At 47.7% G+C, this 22,824-nt stretch overlaps 1 protein-coding gene across 5 annotated transcripts in view; it reads left to right on the forward strand.

The window, feature by feature from the left end:
- FOXK2 (forkhead box K2) overlaps positions 1-22,824 on the forward strand; it is an 833,912-nt gene that overhangs the window by 712,865 nt on the left and 98,223 nt on the right. For all 5 annotated transcript variants that reach the window (XM_069654528.1, XM_069654525.1, XM_069654526.1 and 2 more), the window contains one exon: positions 12,296-12,592. In XM_069654528.1, coding sequence (XP_069510629.1) covers positions 12,296-12,592 — 297 coding nt within the window. The remainder of the gene's footprint in view (positions 1-12,295; positions 12,593-22,824) is intronic.

Below are 22,824 nucleotides of genomic sequence, written 5' to 3' on the forward strand. Positions count from 1 at the left end.
TATTCGGGGAGGCAGACACAGTAACTGAGAAGACGTTGACTCATGAGCAGTACTTACCGCTGTGGCAGAGCAGAAGAAGCTGCCAAGGAAGAGACGCTGAGTCAGAGACTGAAGTGCCATGGAGACGGTGGGAGCCGCGAGGGAGAGGTCTGGGGCACTTGGCGAGTCGAGAAGCTGGCTTTCTCCATTTCGGAACCTGAAGGGACGCAGACAAACAATCGCCGAGCCGCAAGGTTGGCCAGAAGAACATCTACAGCCATCAGATTGGAAAGAGGGTGACAGCATGTCACAGAAACGCAAGCGCAAACGCGACCGGAGAAGCTAGAGAAAGCTGGCGAGTCTACCCGAAGCTAGTAGGGACCCTGGTGCGTTCAATGAGAACATTGTAACTTTGTGAATACGACAAAAGGCTTATTTGAATACCAAAAGGCAGAAAGGCAAACCCTTCCGAACTGTGAATATCTGAAATGTAAATTTGGTGCCAAATGTAAAGAAACCTTACCACGAGTATACATATCGACAGAGAGCCATACCTTCAATATTTATGATACAGAAAATCATATGAGAAAATACTGGTAAAGCAAAATACCAGACAAGTGAAATACATGAAGTCCTGGTAAACCAAAGGTTACCAGGCAAAAAGAGCACATGAAAAGCCCTGATAAATCAAAGACACCAGGTGAATAAAGCACATCCGAAGTCCTGGTAAGGCAATGACACCAGGCGAATAAAATGAGAAGTCTGAGTAAACCAAAGACAGCAGGCGAAGGAAATGGATATGAGAAATCCTGACGAGCAAGACATCAAGCAATTAAGTCCTGGTAGGGGACTATATCAGGCAATTAGCATTGCATAAAGAAACCTGGTAGGAGGGCAAACCAGGCAATTTTCAAGCCCCAAAAAATGTTAAAGGAAAGATTGATTGTTGTTCATTTGATGAACCCTGGAAAGTTGGATCTTACAGACCTTTCTATCCAAACAGAGGAGAAGGTTCCATTAACCCCATGAGTGTCAAGGACAAGCTATCTCGTCCTTAACATTACGTTTGCAGTGCATGGACGAGATAGGTTGTCCTTTTTGGCGCTGCTGATTGTGCGATCGCTGCAAAGCATTATTGTGCCATTGAGATCGGGGGAGGTGTCGTTGGAAAGGGCAGACTCTCTCCCCTTTCCAACAACACCTTCCTTGGAGCATTGCTGGGCACGGATCGCTCAATCAGTACCCCACACATGAGGTATTGTTTTCATCCAGGCACCTGTGGGAATGTAGGACATGTGGTGTTGGTGGTGTTTCAGTAGTTTCCAGGTGGGAAATTTCTGAAAATTGTGTTTTTTCTCCTAAATTTCGGACTTTGCCCGGGCTTGTGGGTAATGCATTCTGTCTTGCACGAATCGCCCTAGACCCCTGTGGTTTCCTACAGGTGTCTTCTTTTCAGAAATGCATGGGGGTTCCCTGTTTTCCTTGGTGGCTGCAACACCCCAGGCCCAAATCTGTAGGTTGGCTCCCCAAACCCTTTGGGGGATAGCAGTGATTTAGCCTTTTCCCTTTGCGCCCATGTAGGTGCACCCACACATATGTGAGGTGCTGTTTTCGTCGGGACACCAGTGGCAACGCGGGAAGGTAGACCTGTGGTGTTGGCGGGGCTTGTGGGTAATAAATTCTGGCGTTATTTGCGCAAGTCAGACCTCTGTGGATTCCCATGGGTGTCATCTTTTTGTAAATGCATGGGGTTCCCTGTTTACCTTGGTGGCTGCGACACCCCAGGCCAAAATCTGTAGGTTGTCTACAAGAGCAAGATGTGCTCTGCTGAAAGACTTGGGTTTGCCAGTGGTTTAGCCTTTTCCCTTTGCGCCCAGGTAGGTACACCCACACATGGGAGTTATTGTTTTCGTCGCCATACCTGTTTTTCATTACGGTTTCATACATTTGCTGCTGCACTTTGTCACACAACCCTTTCATTTCCCAAATGTAACCTACATTTAGTCGCTGCTTTAGGTACAATACGCCTTTGTAACCTGCATAAAAGGTCTGCCTGTGCTCTTTTTGAAAATGCTTGCCATTCCTCACCACATATATTTTCCTTATTTACACATGCTAAGTAAGTCTGTTTAGAGTATCGGCACAAAACTCCTTTGTACCATGGTTCCGTTTTTGGCTTGTGGTATTGCTTGTTTTTTGAAACATGTGTGATTTCCTATCTGGAAGAGTTGGTGGAATGTAGCGGGGCATTGCTTTTCTCAATATTCACAGAAGCCATTGCCTTACGGGTTCAACCATGTCCTCCACATACCTTTTTTTTTAATCTTGTCATTTTTCCCCAATCTATGTGAATTTTCCCTACATAGTCGTTGCCTGTCCTGCGCAAATCCCCCCCTTCCTAAACTTGGATTTGTCTACTTTTCAGAAATATATGCCTTTGTCTTCCCATTTCGCTTTCCTACCCTCCTGTTCGTTCCGTCCACGCATGTCCTTTTGGAAAAAAAGGGCAAAATTGGCTACCTCTCACAAAACTGATGATAAAATGTTAGAAGGGATTGAATGCCGACCTGCCAAAAGCACCAAAAAAGTGCTTGGCACTGGGTAGGCGGGGACGGAGCCTTGGCAGTTAAGGGGTTAAATACTGTAAACGACTTGGCTGCCTAAACAGGAATCTTGAGTCCAAACGTGATACCATGAACTGTTAATAAAAGTGACTTCTCCAGCATGGGGTCTGGCATGGATTCACATGCTCTTGAATATTCCCCATCGTCAGGCTGGGAATCCTCGGTAAAGAAAAAATCAGTATCAGTTTCGTTTCTGATCTGTCTTTCTTAGTAGTAACCAATCACTGGTCTCTGGGTCATACTGCCTCCAGCCAATGACTGCCCTCTCTCTAAGTCCTGCCTCTGGCAGCCATCTGCAGATTTTTACCACACGCTCAAGTGTTGGGAGTCCTCGTGTTTAGCTCTCAAGTTTTTGCTGCGTTTTTGCGCTTTTTCAAAGACATTTTCTCATTCTTCGGTCAAATGGAGCCTCAAGCTCCACCGTTTCCACATCCGATCAACGGGGACCCGTTTCAGATTTTTTTCTATTCCCCTCAAGGGTGAAGCTTTCGTTGAGTTACGCTTCTTGGAGGAGTCCAGAAGTTTCTGTGGCCTACCCCGGACATGGCCCAGGAGAAAGGAAGCTCGACGCCCGGAAAGCTGTTCAGGGTTTGCCCTGGATGCCAGCTGCAGGATGTGTTCAAAGAGGACGAGCATTCGAAGTGCCTCTACTGCCTTCATGAGGACAAAACGCACGTGTAGAAGGACTGTGCGTTTTGCGGTGTTAGGAAAGATTTCGTAATTGTAGGTAATTTTCCTTCCATGTGGCAACCCCTAAACTTTTTGCTGTTGTTTTTCACCTTGTTTTTGACTTTGCCAGAGAAGTGTAGCCTTCTGCCGCACTCCTCTGGGCTTTCGCTCCTTTCTTACGGGGAAACTGACATGCCCTTAAGACAGTCAGTACCGGGGAACGCTGTTTCCCGTAGTTTCTTTTATCATGTTGCGGCTTTAGTGCAACATGACACAAGAGGGCACTGTAAGCTAAGTTACAGCTCTCTTGGGTCTCTAGCCTTCTACAGGCCCTAGATACTCGTTTAGGATGGTATTTGATCGGTGCAAGTCATTCAGAGACTCGAATGGTCGCAGCGATCGTTTTGTGTATTTTGAGCTCCTTTTGGCATTCTGAGCGCGTTTTTCGCACTGAACCCAAAATGGTGCCCTGGCTCCCAAAATGGCCAGACCCCGAGGCTCCTTTGTCTTGTCCACTGACCGTCTTGCTCCCTTCACCTTCCCCAGGTCGAGAGACCCGGGGCCTTCCTTATTTGGGCATGTACTTTCCCGCGAAACGTGGTTGCTTTCGCGGGCTTCTACATGTCGTTTGTGTGCCTCCAGGGTGTGGGCTGGGATGTCTGGTCCCAATACACATCCTGGGTGCCAGAGAGTCTAGGGTGGTGTGAATGCCTGGGACCACCGTGGTCCGTGATTGGTCCACGTATGGTATGTGTGTTGATGAGCGGATCTCCCATTGGCTCCCCTCCGTTTTGGCGCGAAGGGAACCGTGGATAAGAGGGGGCTGGAAACACCACTACCAGGTCGATCTCCTGAGTTCTCACGAACGAAGGAATACAGGAGCCAAGTATCCTGCAACCACGAGGCTGGACCGAGGAATCGCTGGTGACCCGCTGAAGGAATCCTCCTTTGCACTGCTGTCGTCCTGTGAAACCCTTTCCTCCTTTGATCGAACCAGAAGGCCTGTACTGGTGCTTCGACCTTTGGAATAGCAGGAACAGCTATTCCCGGCGACTTCATCATCTCCTGCCAAGTAAGCCTTCGGAAGTGTCTCTGGGCCATCCAGTTGACTGACCAGCTTACAAGGGAGTCCTGCTCTGTAACCGCCGCCAGGTTGTGTTGTATTCCGAGTCCTTGTCACTCTCCCACGCTTCGTACACTTGGCGTTCCCAAGTCTGAAGGGAGGAGTGTACATTTTGCTCGAATACACACGGCCGCTCCGTTGTCCTGCTGCGGCAACAAACTGTGCTGGTTTCGTCGATTGGGACGTCTTTTTGCTCTACACGACTACGAGGCGTTCCCTGCTCTTCTGAACCTGCCAGCTGCTGAAACTAACATGGAGAAGCCTGGGTCTGCTTGCTTCGGGGACCGGTGAGTAGTTTAGCTAGGATCTGGTCGCCCTCCTGCAGTAGCCCATTGCTTTTCCCTGCTGTGTAAAAACAGCACCCTTTTGGCCGTACTCGCGCTCTGCTTCTGCCCGCTGTGGAGGCTGCGCTTGAGTTGCGGAACCTGTTCTCCTTCTGCTGTGCACTAACCCGAACTGCCTGACTTCCTCTGAAGAGCTTCTCCTTTTGCCCGTGGGCACCGGCGTGGCAGGTACTTTGAGCACAAGGCTCCACTCTTCGCAGGGCTCGGACTTCCATCTAGTTAGGTGCCTCTGAAGGCGAACTGAGTCTAAAGCGTTATCGCACTGCCCGTTTTCCTTCCCTTGCAGGTGGACTACACATTTCGTGCTTATAACGCTAGCGACTGTTGTATTTGTATATATATTGTGTTGATATGGTATGTGTTGGCTTAGTATTGTGATATTGTGATTTTCTCGCTACGGTCATTGTTTTAAAGGCCTTAAAATAAATGTGTATCTATTTTTGATATAACAACTGTTTGGAGTAGTTTGTAAGCGCTCTTGCTTTGTGTGCTCATTGCGGGCTTTCAGTCACCCTCACCCCTCTTGAGACCTAGTCTTGACCGCCGCGATCGCTACATTGATTGGTCTGGCTCGTCCAGAGGTTACCCTGTTCCAAGTAATTAGGTTGGCCTTCTGAACTTCTGCGCCACCAGGACAGAGTTCAGAAATCCGTCATAACATGCGGGAACATGTCGGAACGGACCATCAAGGATCGACATCTTCGTCTCTCCAACTGGCTGGAAGGAAAGAGCCCGTCAGGTGAGAAGTATTCTGAGCGGTCTTCTAAGTCCTGTGAGGGCGCCCGGCGACAGGGGCCCAACAGAAGGCAAACCACCGTGAGTCCGCGGGCACGGGAGCGCCGAACGGTCAGGCTCCTCGGCTGCCAGGCAGGGCGCATCCTCCCTAGCACCATCAACCACGAGCCAATGCTCTGGCTCAGGGAAGAGGAAAGCCGAGAACCTGGCGAAGCTTCTGGAGAGGCCCCGGTCAGTCTCGAAGGATCCAGCCGAGGGGCCCACAGAAGGTGGTGAAGGCCTTGATTCACCCGGCTAAGGCCTCTATCGAGGAAGTTGCTGCGGCCCTGGCGCAGCCTGGGGAGGCTATGCCAGTGGAGGCGACCTCGGGGCCCAGAGTTTCTCTGCCACCGCGGAGGGAAGCCTCTTTCAGGCCCATCGAGAAGACCCCTGTGAAGACCCCGGCGGAAAAAGATGGGGGGGGGGTTAGTGGCCATTGTGGACATGGACAGAGCCTCCGAGGAGGAACTGGTTGAAGTCTTGGAGGGACTTGAAGAGGGCGTCAAGAGGCCCGGTCCCACGGGAGGGATCCCGACGAAGGGGATGACGAGAGCGACGCCGGCGAGGTTCCTAGTCAATCGTCGCGCCCGTCGCTTCCGGAGCTGCAGGACAGCTCAGCGGCCATTTTGTTGGCAATACAATCCTTATGTTGGGAGATGAGGACGAGATTGCCCCTACCACCGACGGAGGAGCCGGAACTACGCCTGACGGAGGAGCCAGAGCCAGGCCCGTCAGGAAGTCCCCCAAACGAGAGAAGATGGATCCATCCAGCCCTGCTTTTTCAGCCCTTGCCGCCTGCTCAACCTTTGCCCACATCCCCCGTACCTTGGGATGACACAGGAACGGAAACGGCCACGATGGGTGCAGATGATGACGACGGCGGTGACGACGGGACGGAGCTCCCATCGCCTCCAGCCCGGGCCTCCCCGCCAGATGAGATTGGGTCTTTCCACGCTATGATCGCCAGGGCATCTAAGCTTTTTCAGCTCTGTCCCGAAGAGAAGGAAGGTTTCCTGTACCAACGGCGTGAGGCCAAGAGGAAGACGGTCCTCGCCGTGCCTCTGTTGTATGACATCTGGGTCGAAGGTCTCACCCTTCTCAATAACCCCTCTGACGCCTGCCAAGAGGGATCGGTACGAGAAATAGTACCGGGTCCCCGACGCGGCCCCTTTGTGCCTTAGGGCACAGCCGACCCCTGACTCGGTCGTCTCAGCGGTGGCCAAGAAGAAAGCGGGGGGGCCATCGGCCTCAACGTCAACTTCCCCGCCGGACGGCGAAGGAAAGAAGCTGGATGCAATGGGACGACAAGTTATCTCGTTGGCGGCAACAACGATGATTAAGGCGGCCAACGCCCTTGCGGCCCGCTACGACAGGGAGTTATGGTACAAGATCGCCCCCCTGTTGGACTTCCTACCGGACGACAAGAGGACTGAGGCCCTGGAGATCTTGCAGGAAGGTGAGGTGACGTCGGACCACGCCATAACGGTGGCAACGGACATTGCCGACACCGGTTTCCGCCAGCTAGGCAACGGCATTTGCTTCAGACGACGAGGGTGGCTCAAGGCAACGGATTTCCGCCAGGACGTACAAGCCAAGGTTTTGGACTTGCCGTTCGACGGGAACAACCTGTTTGGGAAAACAGTGGATGAGTCCCTCCAAGCCATCAAGGCGGACACGGAGACAGCTAAGGCCCTAGGAGTTCTCCAGCAACGAAGGCCGTCCTTTCGGAGCTCCGTAGGCAAGCAGGGTGCCTCCGAGGGATTCAGCGGTGGCTCCTCTACGTACCGCCAAGCGGCCCGCTCCTCGTCGCAGGAAACCTATAGAGGACGAGGCAAGTCGGGTGGATCCCGCCGTCATCGCCAGGGAGGCTAAGGCGGCAAGGCGTCCTCCAAGCAAGATTGAACCGACCGTGGCGTGTGGGAGTCCATCTCCACTGACCGTTGGGTGCTGGACGCCCTGGCCCCAGGGGCACGCCCTCAAATTTCTAAAAAAAGTGCCCCCGCATTCCTCCCGTTGCCAGGAAGGAAAACCACGCCCCTCAACTACTGTTGGAGGTAAGAGCGATGCTCAAGAAAGGTGCCATTGAGCTCGTCCCAAAGAGGCTCCGGGGCTCCGGAGTATACTCTAGGTACTTCCTCGTGAAAAAGAAGACAGGAGGGTGGCGACCCATCCTGGACCTGCGACGACTGAACAAGTACATCAAGGCACAGAAGTTCCGGATGGTCACCCTCCAGCACTTGCTGGGACAGCTGGAGGAGGGCGATTTCCTGTCGTCGTTGGATTTGGAGGATGCATACTTTCATATTCCCATTCTAAAAGGACATCGGAAGTTCCTCAGGTTCGTGGTCCAAGGGCGGCATTACAAATTCAAGGCCTTCCCATTTGGATTGAAGTCGGCACCCAGGGTTTTCACCAAGTGCCTCGCTCCAGTGGCGGCGCGGCTGCGCCTGCAGGGGATCCACGTCTACCCCTACCTGGACGATTGGCTCATCCGCGCAAGGACAAGGGAGCTCGTGAAGACCGTCCAGCTGCTCACGGACCTGGGGTTCTCCATCAACTTCCCCAAGTCCCACCTGGTCCCCTCTCAAGTTGCACTGTTTCTGGGAGCCAAGCTCGACACAGTGGTGCGTCTGGCCTCGCCGTCGGAGGAAAAGACAAAGGCCAGCCTAGGCAAGGTGCAGCGTCTGCTGGCCACGGAGGTGGCCAGGGTGAGGTCCATCAAGTCCCTCCTCTGGATGATGTCCTCTTGCATTTATCTCGTGCGCCTGTGCAGGCTGCGGATGGGCCCTCTACAGGAGTTCCTCGACGCCCGCTGGATTCAAGCGACGGGCAACTTTGAAGACAGGATCCCTCTCAACGAGACCTTCCGACAAGCGATCCGGTGATGGGGCTCCCGTGCTCATCTAGCGGCAGGGGCAGACTTTCAGACCCCGGCCCACCAGGCGACGGTGACGACGGATGCCTCCCTGGAGGGGTGGGGAGCTCACACCAGAGATCTTCACGCGAGAGGCCTTTGGCTCCCGGAGAAGAAGCCGCTCCACATCAACATCCTGGAACTCCGGGCAGTGTTCTGGGCCCTCAGGTCTTTTCTCCCATCCCTCAAGGGCAAGGTTGTTAGGATCTTCACCGACAACACCACCACAATGTTCTACATCCGGAAGCTGGGCAGAACCAGATCCCCAGCCCTATCCAAGGAAGCCCAGGATCTGTGGCATTGGGCCGTTGCCCAAGGGATGTTTCTGGTGCCGTTTCATCTGGCAGGGATAAAAAACACAATCGCCGACTCACTCAGCAGAGAGCTGCACTCGTGCCACGAGTGGGAACTACGCCAGGATCAAGCGGACCGACTCTTTCAGCGATGGGGCAAACCCCAGATCGACCTGTTCGCGACGGCGACGAACTCAAAGTGCCAGAGGTTCGCCAGCAGGTTTCCCCAACCGAGGAGCATGGGCAATGCTTTCTTGTTCCCATGGGACGGCCTGTTCCTATATGCATTCCCTCCGTTGCCGTTGCTGCTCCGACACTTCAACCAGCTCAAGAGGTCCTGGTGCAGGATGATACTCGTCGCACCGGCGTGGCCGAGGCAGATCTGGTTCCCGGACCTCCTGGATTTGTCGGCGCCCCTACCGGTCAAGCTGCCGACGGACGCAGATCTTCTTTCCAGAGAAGGAGGCGCCATCCTTCATCACGACCCGGAGTCGCTGAACTTGCAGGCCTGGCTCCTGCAGCACTAGAGTTTGGAGGGTATGATATCCCGGCGGACTGCAAGGAGGTGCTTGCAAAGGCCAGGGCGTCCTAAACTCTCAAGTGCTACAGACATAAGTGGAAGAGGTTCTCTGTCTGGTGCCGTGCATAGAAGATTAACCCTCTGTGGATTACGGCCCCTCAAGTACTGCCGTACCTACTGTCGCTGGCCAAGACTGGACTAGCTCACGCTTCCATCAAGATACATCTGGCTGCGATCTCCCGATACACCAGAACTACGGGACGGGCGTCCTTGTGGTCTCATCGCCTGGTGAAGGAATTTATGAAGGGACTGTTCCGATCGTTCCCACCGGTGAAGGCTCCTGCTCGGCATGGGAACTCAACGTGGTGCTGTCTAGGCTCATGGGGGCGCCATTCGAGCCTCTGCATTCGGCGCCGTTGAAGTTCCTGTCGTGGAAGACAGCTTTCCTTGTGGCCATCACCTCCGCACGACGAGTGGAGATCCAGGCCCTATCCTGCAACCCTCCATACTTGACTTTTCACGACACGAGGGTGGTGCTGAGGATGCACCCCTCCTTTATGTCCAAGGTGCCGTCGGACTTCCACCTCAACGAGCCCTTGGTGTTACCAGTCTTTTTCCCGTCGCCTCGTCGCCGGCCGAGAGGACTTTGCACTTGCTGGATGTGGCTTGAACGCTGAAGTTCTACGTGGACCGCACGAAGAGTTTTCGGAAGACGTCACAGCTGTTTGTGAACTTTGGACCTGTGAACCAAAGGAAGGCTCTCTCGAAGGCTTCCATTTCCAGATGGCTCTCCGGCTGCATCATGCACTGTCACCGGTTGGCAAACCGACCATTGCCTGGCCGTCCGAGAGACCATTCTACCAGAGCGATCGCTGCTACCACAGCGTTCTTGTCTGGTGTGCCCCTGCTGGACATCTGCAGGGCCGCTACGTGGAGGTCGATGCACACCTTCACGAGATTCTACTGCGTCGACCGGGATTCCAGGGAGGAGTCCAGAGTCGGCCAAGCAGTGCTGCGCAACCTGTTCGCCTGAAGGTGGGCCTGGTGGGGAGGTAAGAGTTGCTTAATGTTGAGTTTATGTAATGCTTAATGTTGAGCCTTTTGCCACCTCTCGTGGTTCTGCATGTGTACTGCTATGTAATCTTATATTCATGAGCATGTGAATCCATGCCAGACCCCATCCTGGAGAAGGAACCAGTTACTTACCTGTAACTGTTGTTCTCCAGCATGGGTCTGGCATGGATTCACATGCGAACCCTCCCTCCTACCCCTCTGCGGCTCTTCACTTGGTCATACTGCCACTTTACGTTCTACCAAATCTGAGGATGGCTGCCAGGGGCGGGGCTTAGGGAGAGGGCAGTCATTGGCTGGGGGCAGTATGACCCAGAGACCAGTGATTGGTTACTACTAAGAAAGACAGATCAGAAACAAAACTGATACTGAGGATTCCCAGCCTGACGACGGGGAATATTCATGAGCATGTGAATCCATGCCAGACCCATGCTGGAGAACAACAGTTACAGGTAAGTAACTTGTTCCTATTCTTACAATTAAGAATCCAGGGGGAAGGGAATCCACCCTCTGAAACTAAAAGTCTCCCGCCTTGGAGAAAATATTTGTTGGAAGTATACTTATTTCAGTTGTGAACCCTTTTTTGGCCAGTTGAAGATATTTTTACATTATTTGTTAATAGTGTGAGGGTCCAGATAGCACGTTTTGGACAAAAGGACTGTTTTTCAGTTATTGACAACCTGACACAGACAGAGCCTTAGGGTTTGGTTTATAGGGTGGTCAAATCCTCTTTAGCACAGGGTTAGAGAGGCATTTTTCCAACCCTTTTTCTTTTAATAAATATATTCTTTGAAACCATGATAACCTTGTCTCCGGCTCTCATTTCTGACGCTTCACATTATTTTGCCTATATTCTTACCTACTGATGATTACTTGCCTGTTTTGCTACACTAGAGACTTGAGTTGAGTCTTACCTGTCATCTGTGGTCATATCCATGGAGTATTCACTTCTCAACAATTGCAGCACATATCCCTAGATCATTTAGCTGTTTCGCGCACCTTAAGCCTAACAATTGGTCCCAGAGCAAATCTAACAAGAGTTTTTGGTGAACGCCGCTGAGGTTCAGCAAGTCTAGAGAGGCAGGAAGAGCGGGAATGTCATTGTGGTATTCTTCCTTGGAATCAGAGACTGGTATATACTGCCAATAAGTACCCAGCGAGGGACAATCCGATTGTATCAATTGTTCTGATTGGACTTTGCCGGGTACCTACCACCGCGACAAAGACTCACCTGAGTTCCATCTTTCTTCTCCAGGCCGCCATGGAAAGGGACATTTTTTTCTTATCTTTTTAATGTCTATTGGAAAGGAGAAGGGACTATTTGTAGTCCCTTCTCCCTGATTGGTGGCAAGCATTTTGTTCCCCTTTTTTTTCTTGAGTTGAGAAACTGCTTTCAGGCCATTCCGCAACTCGAGAAAAATTACTATTAGTACCCTGGTACAATGTGCCAGAGTACAAATGGCAATGGAACCCTTGGGGGTGGGAGGGTATTAACCGACCAGTAATGCCCCACCTCCTTGGGTTCTATTGCTTTGGTAGGCCACCATGGTTTGTTGTGCAGCTCCCCTTTTTCAATCCTTGCCCCTTTCCAACCCTGAAAAAGTTACCCCAGTGGATGCCAAATGCTCTATTCCTCCCCCACTGACACTATATAAATATTTATGGTTGTAAGGTTTCCTGTAATAGTATTGTTCTGAATTTGTTCAGGATGAACACAGAACTTACTGTTCAGCATAGAGATTTTCTTTTTTCCCCACGTTTCTCATTTCCATGACCAAGAACACTTTTTATACTTGCCTGCTGTTAAACCCTCATCAGTTGCATTACAAACATGTTCTATTATGGATTTTGAATAGCCCATTGTATGACAAGATACAAGTTATGAATTCATGAAATGTTGAATGTGCATCGGTTTACTTTTTTATATGCATGTATAGATAGGTTGACAGCCTGCCTAATTGTGTTTGCCTTGTCATTATGATAGGTTCTCCACTTTCTAGCCAGCCAGTTTTAATTACTGTTCAACGGCAGCTACCGCAGACCATAAAACCTTTGACCTACACTGTCACAACGCCTGTGACAACCTCAACATCCCAGCAACCTGTAGTGCAAACAGTTCACGTTGTTCACCAGATACCGGCTGTCTCTGTGACAAATGTGACTGGATTAGCACCAGCGAACACTTACACTGTAGCAGGGCAGGCTCTAGTCACGCAAGCCACAGTGATGAGCCAGCCGAAAATAGAACTTCAAGAGAATGGCGACCACAAAGAAGTTAAAGGTAAGGAGTTGAACTCTACAGACTGCATGTTGATGGATGGTCCATTGCGGGTGGTCACTTGATCAATCATTATATTGAACAAAACTGAATTTAATATTTTTTTGTTGATTTGCATGTTCAGAATATTCCTGGTCTTTAGTCTGGGTATGTGCATATTTTACAATGCCTTTAAGTAAGACAATTCAATTGTTTGCCTTTTTTTCTTTCCATCCATGGATTTGCTGAGAGCCTAATCCAATCCCTCTTGCAGACATTTCATGGTTCATAGATGGACTGGTAGATGTACACATTTGTCAGAAATCTCATACTTTGTATTTTTTATTTAATCTCCAATTCATGATAAAATCTCACTTTTGCAGAAGAAAAATGTGATCCCTTCTATCAACCAAGCTATTTTCTAGGAAGTCGAAAGGCAAAGGTCCGTGGTATTGCAAGGCTTCAATTTGGAAGCTGGTTTGCTTTGAAACTGTTTGAAGAGAGTGTTCTTTTCATTGAACATAATCTCCAGCATTGTTTCATTTTAGACTTCAAAGTATTATTCAAGGCTCTGCCCAAATTCAGGCCAAAATATTGCTTGTTGATACTCTAGTGTGTCCCAATATTTCCTGGAGTGGGCGGATAACCTCTTCCTAAGGACAATAAAGAAATGTGGTTTAGACTTTTGTTTTCAACGCACAAGGTCTTAGGTCTGAGAAATAGCTTGGATAGAGCCGATTATCTCTGTTGGTTCAGTCATATTGAAGCATTGTTTCACTTCTGTTACATGAATTTTAGAGATCCAAGAGTTTTATTTTAGGAATTTCATATATAACCATGCAACTTTGTATGCAGCTGGTTTTTGGAAGTGTGTTTTTCTAGATAACCAAGTTTCTTCGATATTAGGGACTATCGGGTGTATTCACTGCATTCCCACCCAGAAAGTAGGGCTATAACATATAGGTTAGCGATTCTTGATTTCAATGTATTTGTTAGTCCAATTCTGTCTACTACTGCTTGTAAGACATGTATTAATTATTGCACGTATTTTTAAAAGTGTATTGAATGTATTTTGATTCTTCATAATAGATTGTGTGGATTGGGTAGTATATTTGTACTGTATATTTTCCCCCAATATCTTTTTTTTTCATGAAGGTTAATCTGCATTTTGTTACACGTACAAGTCAAGTAAATGATATTCATAATAATGAACTTTCTTTCAACCCAAGTACATGCTTTATATGACAGCCATAATTTCCTTAATATGTCATATTTAGCAACACATAAAATGTTTACACATAATAAATCACATCATCACATTCCTAGTTCCCATATGTACAGGGAAAAAGCAGAAAAAATAACTGCTTAAAGGATATAAAAAGTAACTAATTCATATCCACTACTAAATTCAAACAAGAAAAAAAACACAGCCCCCACGGACTCGGAGGCAGGAGAATTGATGCAGGAGAAATATTGATCAGTCATTGCTTCATAAAAGATCTAATTGGAGAGCTCTTGTAACAGTTTTACATCATCCTTTCTCAAGAGCTTGTCAGCAAATTTCCAGATCTGCGTGATAGCTATAATTAGAGTCTTACTATAGCCAGCCATACATCTTGACCAAAAGGCCTCTCCTTTTATATATTCGACATCATCAACATACCCTGAGAGGTACCACTCATATGCTGATCTCATACCTGGGCAATTAGTCAAGATGTGTCTTGCAAATTCTGCTTTGTTTTTGTCAACGCATATTCTACAAGTTCTTTCATTTGTAGGTATGCCAGACCAGACCAGGCCCCTCTAATTTCTAAGATATTCAAACAATTGAAACTAATATTGATGAATATTTGGCGTGTTTTCTAATGAGGGCATATGTTTTAGGTACATTTGCGGTTCAGTATAGCTAAAGGACATTCGTGAGAAAGTGTGTAGAGATTTCAGACTGGCCACCTTTTCATGACTTTTGACCCAGTCAAACTTTTTCTGCACAATTTATTAGTGATATTTCCACAGCTCCGTCTCCATATTCCCATCTTGGGTTCCAGCACAAACCCTATAAGAACTGTTCATTAATCATCTTGAATCTATTCACTGCTGTTCCCAAACCACCTTTTCATGCTGTGCGGAAACTAAACAAGAGGGTATATGAACTGGCATACCTTATCTTTATATACAGCTTTGCGTGGTTGATTTTGATTAGAGTAGAGAGAGATATTAGGCCCATCTCGAGTCTGGTCGCTTCAATTGGCGTATTATTACTAAGACCCAGAATTCTGCACCATATGAGTCCTTCAATTTTGTCTGCCCATACCGACCAATCTGTATAAGATGCTTCCAAAGCATAAAGAAAGGCTGCAGACAATTTCTGCTTATATATGGTGCCAATTCCATTGAGGCTATAGCCAGCTGTTTGCTTAGAGAAGGCAAGTACCGCGCCCATAGTGGCCAAGACCTTGGCTCTTTTATTAGTCTGGAGGATCATGTTACCATCCGTTGTTCCTACAGTGACTTTGCATCCAAGATATTTATAGGCGTACACCCTTTTTAATATCACCTATTACACAGGGTAGGCTGGTTTTCTTACACTGTTTGTTTCCAATGGCCATAAATTGGGTCCTCATGAGATTTATTTTCAGACCATTTGTAAGCGCATATTCACATATAGCCTTAGTGCTGTTACATACCACTATATGTGTTGTCATAAACAATAATATCATCAGCATAGCTGATCCAGGCCACCTTGTCCATGCCGATCCTAGGAAAGGCATTCATTTTCTCCATGAAGATTTCTCCAAAGTTTGCCAGAAACCGATTGAAAAACGTGGGCGCCAATGTACACCCCTGGTGAACTCCCATCCTTACAGATATCCAATCGGACATGAGGCCCGCGCCATTCAATTTGACCCTGGTACTGTTATCCTCACAGGTACAGTAATTGGAAATACATTTTCAGAGATCAGTTACTAGTCGAATGTCTTTGTTAATCTATATCATAACAATGTTCTAATGCAGGAGCAGGCGGACAAAAAGGAAGACTGGCTAATGCATAAAAATCCTTCATCTGGGCCCTTCTCAAAAATAAAAAATGATAAATGAACATTGAAGCCATCTCTCATGTCAGAATTAAAAATAAATCCAAGGCACATGTACTGTCTGTTTTGTATTGAAGGCCGCACACCAAAAAGATAGAATTTATTTTTTTCCCCGCCTGTTTTGGGTGCAGCCTTGCATATCACTTTTCAGGGCTTTCTCCCCCGATCCCTGCTTGAAAGCGATCCCTCTCATAACTCACCTTGGAAATCAGGGGGAATCCACCCCTGAACCCTCTTTTGCTCTCCCTCAATTAACATTTTCAAACAAACCCACCCGCACCTCAGACACACACAAGCATAAACGCATACACATACTCACTAACCCACCCCCTCCCTTCCATGGAACAAACACTCCTCCTCGACCACCACATACACTCTTGGCTTCTCTCTCGCCCCTCCCCATCACACTAAAAACATTGCCCCATAACACACACCCATCCAAAAACCTCACACACCGACAACTTCCATCTTCTCCTGCCTGTCCCGGCAGCGCCTGTCAGCCCCTGCGCACACACGTCACGCAGCAGAGGCGTGACAGTTAGATTTAGAAAGAGAGCTCAGAACTGTCTTTCAAAATCTGTGTTTTTTTGCTCTTCGGACAAAGAAAATGGGGTTTTTCACACAGGACCATTTATATACTTTTCCTTCACAGAGAGAAACAAATACTGCCAAATAAATGTGGAATTTAAATCTGTAAACCACATCTTCAAAAGTATAACTTTGAAGTGCAAAATTGATTATAAAAACATAAAGAATGAAGTAGTGAGTTATAAATCTTTAATAATAAGCTACACATAATTGATTTGTCGCAATCAGAAATCTTATAAAATAACAAGAAGCCAAACAGAGTGGTTAACAACAAGTATTAAAAAAGATATCAGCGAAATAAATTAAGTCGACTACATGAATCAAAACTTGGAACAAATAGGTAAAGTATAATTAATCTAGTTCATTATATGTAGTCCAGTTCACTACGAAAAAATAACTAAGATTATTAACTTAAGTTTTCCTTTATCTCTGGTTCTCTTCAGAACAGTTTTTTTTATTTATTTTTTACAATGCACCTAATACCTACATGAGTTCGGTTTCTAAGTGCGGATCCGGGATTTGAACCTCTGTTGCTCTGCATGGTCTTGCTTCCAAGACCAATGCATTTCCCCTGTGCTTTCCTCCGTTCACAAGTCCGATATTAATTCAGGCCCTGGAGAAGCTTACACATTGTATTAGAATGTAATCTACAATGATGTGAAACACGTGTTGGCACCCTACATTTTTCCTGCTCATCTATAATTGAATCCACATATTGTCTATGTATTTGAAATATATTTTGCTTGAGATGAATTGCTCATGAATTGACTTTGCAATAGTTTTTTTGTACTAATGAATTATGTTGACTGCGTGAGTAGCTTATTGGAATTCATTATTCTGATACTTGTTAAACTGCTTAGAATCACATGCTGTGCATATGGTCCGACATCCAGTGGTAACCGCAGAGTATTGCATCTTGTCTTTCGGGGACCGAAAAGGGGACGTCGGCATAGGCGTGCCTGTAACACTATCCCTATCGTCACGTGCAGTGTACCCAAAATCCATCACGCACTGAAGTCCCTCAGATAGTTTTTTTTTTCTTTTCGGCCAGATAACTGGTCGCCCCATTGCAGAGCTCTTCATAAGAGACATTGTTTATCCTTGTTTACCGACTTTGTTGGTTATTTCCCCTAAAGACACTTTGACGGTGCTTCGAAATACTACAACGAAGACTGCTGGAACTTTCGACGGCGGACCTCGACGCCTAAGATCTGGCGGCAGAGTCATCCATGTGGCCGGGCCCTATGGCCGGCATACACAGTAGGGAGAGTGGGGTCAGGGTGGTCTTATCTTTCGCTATGTCTCTCCTCTTTACCCTCTAGGTCTGGTCATCATTTTTATTACCTTTTTTCCATGGAAAGGACACCCTTTAGGTTTTGCCCCTCTTGCAGGGTCTGATACCCGTGGAAGGATAAGTTCGATAAGTGCAATAATTGTCTGCCCCTTGACCACGACAAATCGCGGTGCGCGGCTTGTAGACTCCTTCGACTTAAACACTGAAGGAGTTCTACGTTAAGCGCTGGGCCGCCTATGGCATGTCGTGGGCTGGATCTTTTTCCCCCCCACCGCCAAAAGTGACGGGGGCACTAGTGATGACCAAGTATTCGTATCGGATGCTATCGACCTAACGACGGACACTTCTAGTTCCACCACGCCTTCCCTGACCCCTCTAGGCCTGACGGAAGTCACGCTACGGGGACAACACCCTGCGACAGGGGGGGGGTACGAAAAGCACACACTATACACACAACCCCCTTCCCCGGTTTTGTCGAAACGGGCGGAATACTCTGATTTTGAAGATCAACAGCCTTCCCCGCATCCGCAGCAGCGTCTTGCGACTGGGCCTTGTAAAATTAAGGGCGCTCCCTCAAAATCGCATTTGGCTGGCGAAGTGCGTTCATCTGACGCATCTTAAGCCCCCAATAGGACAAAAATCTACCGCTAGGCCTCCTAGTCAATTGGCAGGCGAAATATTTACTGCTGGGCCTTCTAGTCGTACGGCACGCGCTGATTCGCCAGACATCGCCGAAAGCATTGCAAGGATTACTTCGGCAGTGGGGCTGATGCCTAAGGAGTCGACGAAACGTTAAGAGTGTGCCGCAGACACATCAAAAGACGCTCCACAGCGCCCCGATGCTTGCAAAGACTATGAAGACAGTCAAGAGCCTTTGTCTAGCACTATTAGTAATACATTTCGGCGCCAAAGGAAATTAAGATTTTCCACCTTTTGCACCTTCTGGTTCGTCCAAATGGACCAGGAAAAAATTTGAAGCGTGCATGGACCGCTTGGAAAGGATTGTGTCCCTTTCAGAGCATCCTACACCCAAGAGATCCTCTTTCTGTATCAAACTTAGTTTCCTGGAAATTTAGAGTCTTCTCACGACCATTTCACTTCTATCCACCATGAATATGAATTTCAAATGGACACATATTAAGACATTTATGATGAAGATTCTACCTTCTTACAGGACTACACTGCAGATGACCAGGTGGATGCCACGGACAACTGGGAGGACACTCATCAAGTTGAGACGGAGCCCTAGAATACAAATGGCGTCTACACGAAGACCTAGTCTTCAACGTCTTCGCAGAATGGGGCTTCCCAGAGTTGGGCCTGTTCGCTACTCAGGAGAACACCCAATGCCAAGACTACGCCTCCAGGTATCCCCAGAACCACTCCAAGGGAAACGGACTCTGGTTAACATGGAGATGTCCCTCTCCCCGCCTGTGAAACTACCCTGCCCGTACAACATGTTATCTCGGAGGGGTTAGGGGGGGGACACTACACCCATGCCCGCAAACTTTGAATTTAGCGGCCTGGCTCCTGAGGTCATAGAGTTTGGACAACTTCAATTCCCTCAGATGCATGGACATACTCAGGGAAGCTAGAAAACCTAACACGCACTACTGCTATTCCAGTAAATGGAAATGCGTTGTTATCTGGTGACATACCAAGGGCGTCAATCCCATTGAATGTTCACCTACACATTTGTTAGACTCAGGACTGGTCTTCAATTCCCTGTAGTTTATCTAGCTGCTCTCTCAGCCTACACTACGTCACAACAGAAAGTGTTGTGGTGGAAAATACTGGTTATTAAGGCTTTTATGGAAGGGGTTAAGAGAATCCATCCCCCCATTTATCACCCAGCTCCTGGATGGGATCTAAATGTGGTTTTAACCAGACTCATAGGATCTCCCTTTGAGCCAAAGCATAAAGCAAATCTAAAAGAACTCACTTAAAAGACGGCCTTCCTAGTGGCTATCACTTATATCGGAAGGGTTAGCGAACCACAGCCCCTTTCAGTTCTAGACCCTTTTGTTACAGTCCACAGAGCTAAAGTAGTTCTGCGCACTCATCCTAGATTTGCGCCTGAATACATTTCAAAGTTCCACGAGAACCAATCAATTGAACTACCCACTTTCTTCCAGAATCCCACTAACATGGCTGAAAGAAGCCTACACACACTAGATATGCGTAGGGCAGTCATATTTTACCTGGAGAGAAAAAAACCACAGAGGAAGACAAACCAGTTTTTCGTTTCAGTGGCAGCTGGTAGAGAAGGGGATCCTGTCTCTAAATCGGCTATCTCAAGGTGGATTGTAAAATGCAACACACTATTACACTCTTGCTAAGAGAGAACTGCTCTTCAAGGCTAGAGCACATTCTACTCGAGGCACTGGGGCTTCCATAGCATTCATTGCAAATGTTCCCCTTGAGTCCATTTGCAAAGCGGAAACCTGGAGTTCTGTACAAACCTTTACAAAACCCCAGACACTCATTCTAGATCTGATTCTCAGGTGGGACAAGCAGTATTGAGACATCTTTTCACTACTGTTCCTTCTCACAAGCCACCTCCAACTCCGGGTACTGCTCTCTAGTCCATGCACAGCATGTGATTCTAAGAAGATTAACAAACATCAGAAGACATGTGTAACTTACCGTAATAGCATTGCTGATGATTGTATCTGCTTAGATTCACATGCGCCCTCCCTGCCTCCCCGCTCGGAGTGGAAGGAACATAGACGTCTTACTACTTTCTCTCTTTATGTACTCACTCACAATAGACTGGGGCTCCCTCATGGCAGAAAAAATACAATCGGAGGGACCTCAGCGTCCGAGGGATTTTGGGTACACTACACGTCACAATAGGGATAGTGTTACAGACACGCCTATGCCGACGTCACCTTTCGGTCCCCGAAAGACCAGATGCAATACGGTTACCACTGGATGTCGGATATATGCACAGCATGTGAATCAAAGCAGATACAATCATCAGAAATGCTATTACGGTAAGCTATGCATGTCTTATTTAATATCCATTATTATTGTTGCCATCATTGAATGTATGAATTACTTGTGCTCTGCTTTTCTACTTTGCATAACTTAATAAGTTCATATAAGCAATAGGAACATGCTGTATGCAATTTAGTTGTCAATCCCTTTCAGGTAGGGATTGTTCTTTTTGTTTTATAAAATGTTGATAGAATATAACATAATTTGTATATACGAGTGAGACACGTTTTATAGTTTACCCTGTTACAAATATTAACTAGTGGAGGGGATTTAACAGGCCATTAAAAAGCATAATTAGAGCTCTTGAAGAGAAGGAGGCTTCTCCTACCGTGTCCGTCGTTGCTTACAGTTAAGTGCCACAAGAAGGGTTTGGCTTTTGCCCCTTTGAACATCTCTTTGGCCATCCAGTCAGAGGCTCCTTTGTCCCACATGAAGGAAGGATGGGAAACCCCTTACATGTCACCCTCCTTTAATGTGTTGGACTGTTTCGTGGTCCTCCAATAATGGCTCTCCTGATTGCACAACCATTGTCGAGCTACAGGTAGGCCAAGCTTTGAGGTTGGCTTCAGAAAGAGAAGACTTCTGAACCATTCCCTGACCGGTTCCAAAATAGCACTACAGATGGCTCCATTGAGGGTGTCAAATTGTCCCTGCAATAAGGTGAAGTCCAAACTTTCCTTAGGCAGTTTGTCATCTTATTTTCACTGGCACCTTGGGGCCAGCATGACAGTGCAGGCCGTATTATTACCAATTCTAGTCTGAGATCAGCAAGAAGGGGGAACTTCGGTCAGGTGATGGAGCCCCCTAATGGTCCTTGGTCCAGCCCAGTGGTCTTAATGCGGTCAGCAAGACAGATGCTCATCCCTTAACACAAACCGATGTTTTGACGGACAAGCTAGGCGCTGCCAAGTAGTACCTTAGAACTTTTGTCCTTACTACAGGCTATTGGCAGATAGCTCTGACAGAAAAAGTCAAGGATGAGACTGCATTTTCCACAGCTGAGGGTCTTTACCAATTGAGGGTCATGCCCTTTGTGTTAAAAATACATCTGCTCCTTTCCAGAGGTTGGTCACCCTCCTAAATGGATTGATGAATTCTGCGTGGCGTTATTGATTATATTGCTGGTTTCTGTCTACAACTATTGCAGACCCTTCAACAGGCCCACTTGACCATGCAAGCAACAAAATGCCAGATGGGACATGGTTTAGTGACCTACCTTGGGCATGAGGTTGGTGGGGGCAAGATTCAGCCTTGCCCCAGCAAAAGCACAAGTTGTACAAGATTGGGGGACTCCCACTACCCAAACCCAGTGGAGGGCTTTTTATGCCTCACTGGGCATTACAGGAACTTTATGGCAGATTTTGGCACCATAGTTGCCCCTTGGACTGGTCTTACTTCTCCAAAGAAACCTAAGACGATAGCGTGGTCTGAGGAGTATGGGAATGCATTTCTGGGCTTGAAGACCTCTTTGTTCCAGGATCCTGTTCTCGGGGCACATTTCTGAGACCCTTCATAGTACAGACTGATGTCTATGACACTGGAATAGCAGCAGTTCTCACAGCTAGATGACATTCGTTCATCTGTTGCCAGCTTAAGGACTGAGAATGGTTGTGGGCCACTGTGGAACAAGTGTTTTGCCATTTTGTGGGCCCTTCGGAAGCCGATAGCCTACCTCTTTGGGACACTGACCATAAGGCCTTAAATTGGCTTATCAACATGAAGGGTGAGACTACTAGACTGCTCGGGTAGTCCATAAGGCTTCAAGGCTTTGACTTCGCTATTGAGCATTGGCCAGGTCCCTATAACCGACTAGAACAAGAAAACCATTTGGGGGTGGATTAGATTTCCCTGTCCCTATTCTGAGGGGTGAGGTGGGAACTTGAGAAAGATTTTTCATTTGGCTGTTTTCCTTCTATAGACCTTGATGGTATACCCTCTTTTTTGTGATTGTGTAGAGCCTTTTCTGACTTTTTAGCAGGTAGGTGCAGCCTTTTTCTCCACTTAACTTACAATGCTCATCAGTTTTGGAGGCACTGATCAGTTCATATGGCTATCGGTGCAGGAGAGCTATGCTTTCTTTTTTTTCTTTTTTTGGCTACCTACATCGAGGTACGGGTGCCTAGCAGCCCGCTTCCCTCTGCCTAATTTGCAAGTTGCTGTAAAATAACTTTTTATGCTCAACAAGCACGCTCGCTCCACTCCCCTGTCCACCCCCGATTCCCTTTCCTCATTTCGCCTAATTTCTTCCTCCTGGTCTACCCTCGAGCCCTGATTGGCTC

The sequence above is a fragment of the Ambystoma mexicanum genome, chromosome 3q (assembly GCF_040938575.1).
Source record: "Ambystoma mexicanum isolate Mex_15411 chromosome 3q, UKY_AmexF1_1, whole genome shotgun sequence".
Lineage (NCBI taxonomy): Eukaryota > Metazoa > Chordata > Amphibia > Caudata > Ambystomatidae > Ambystoma > Ambystoma mexicanum.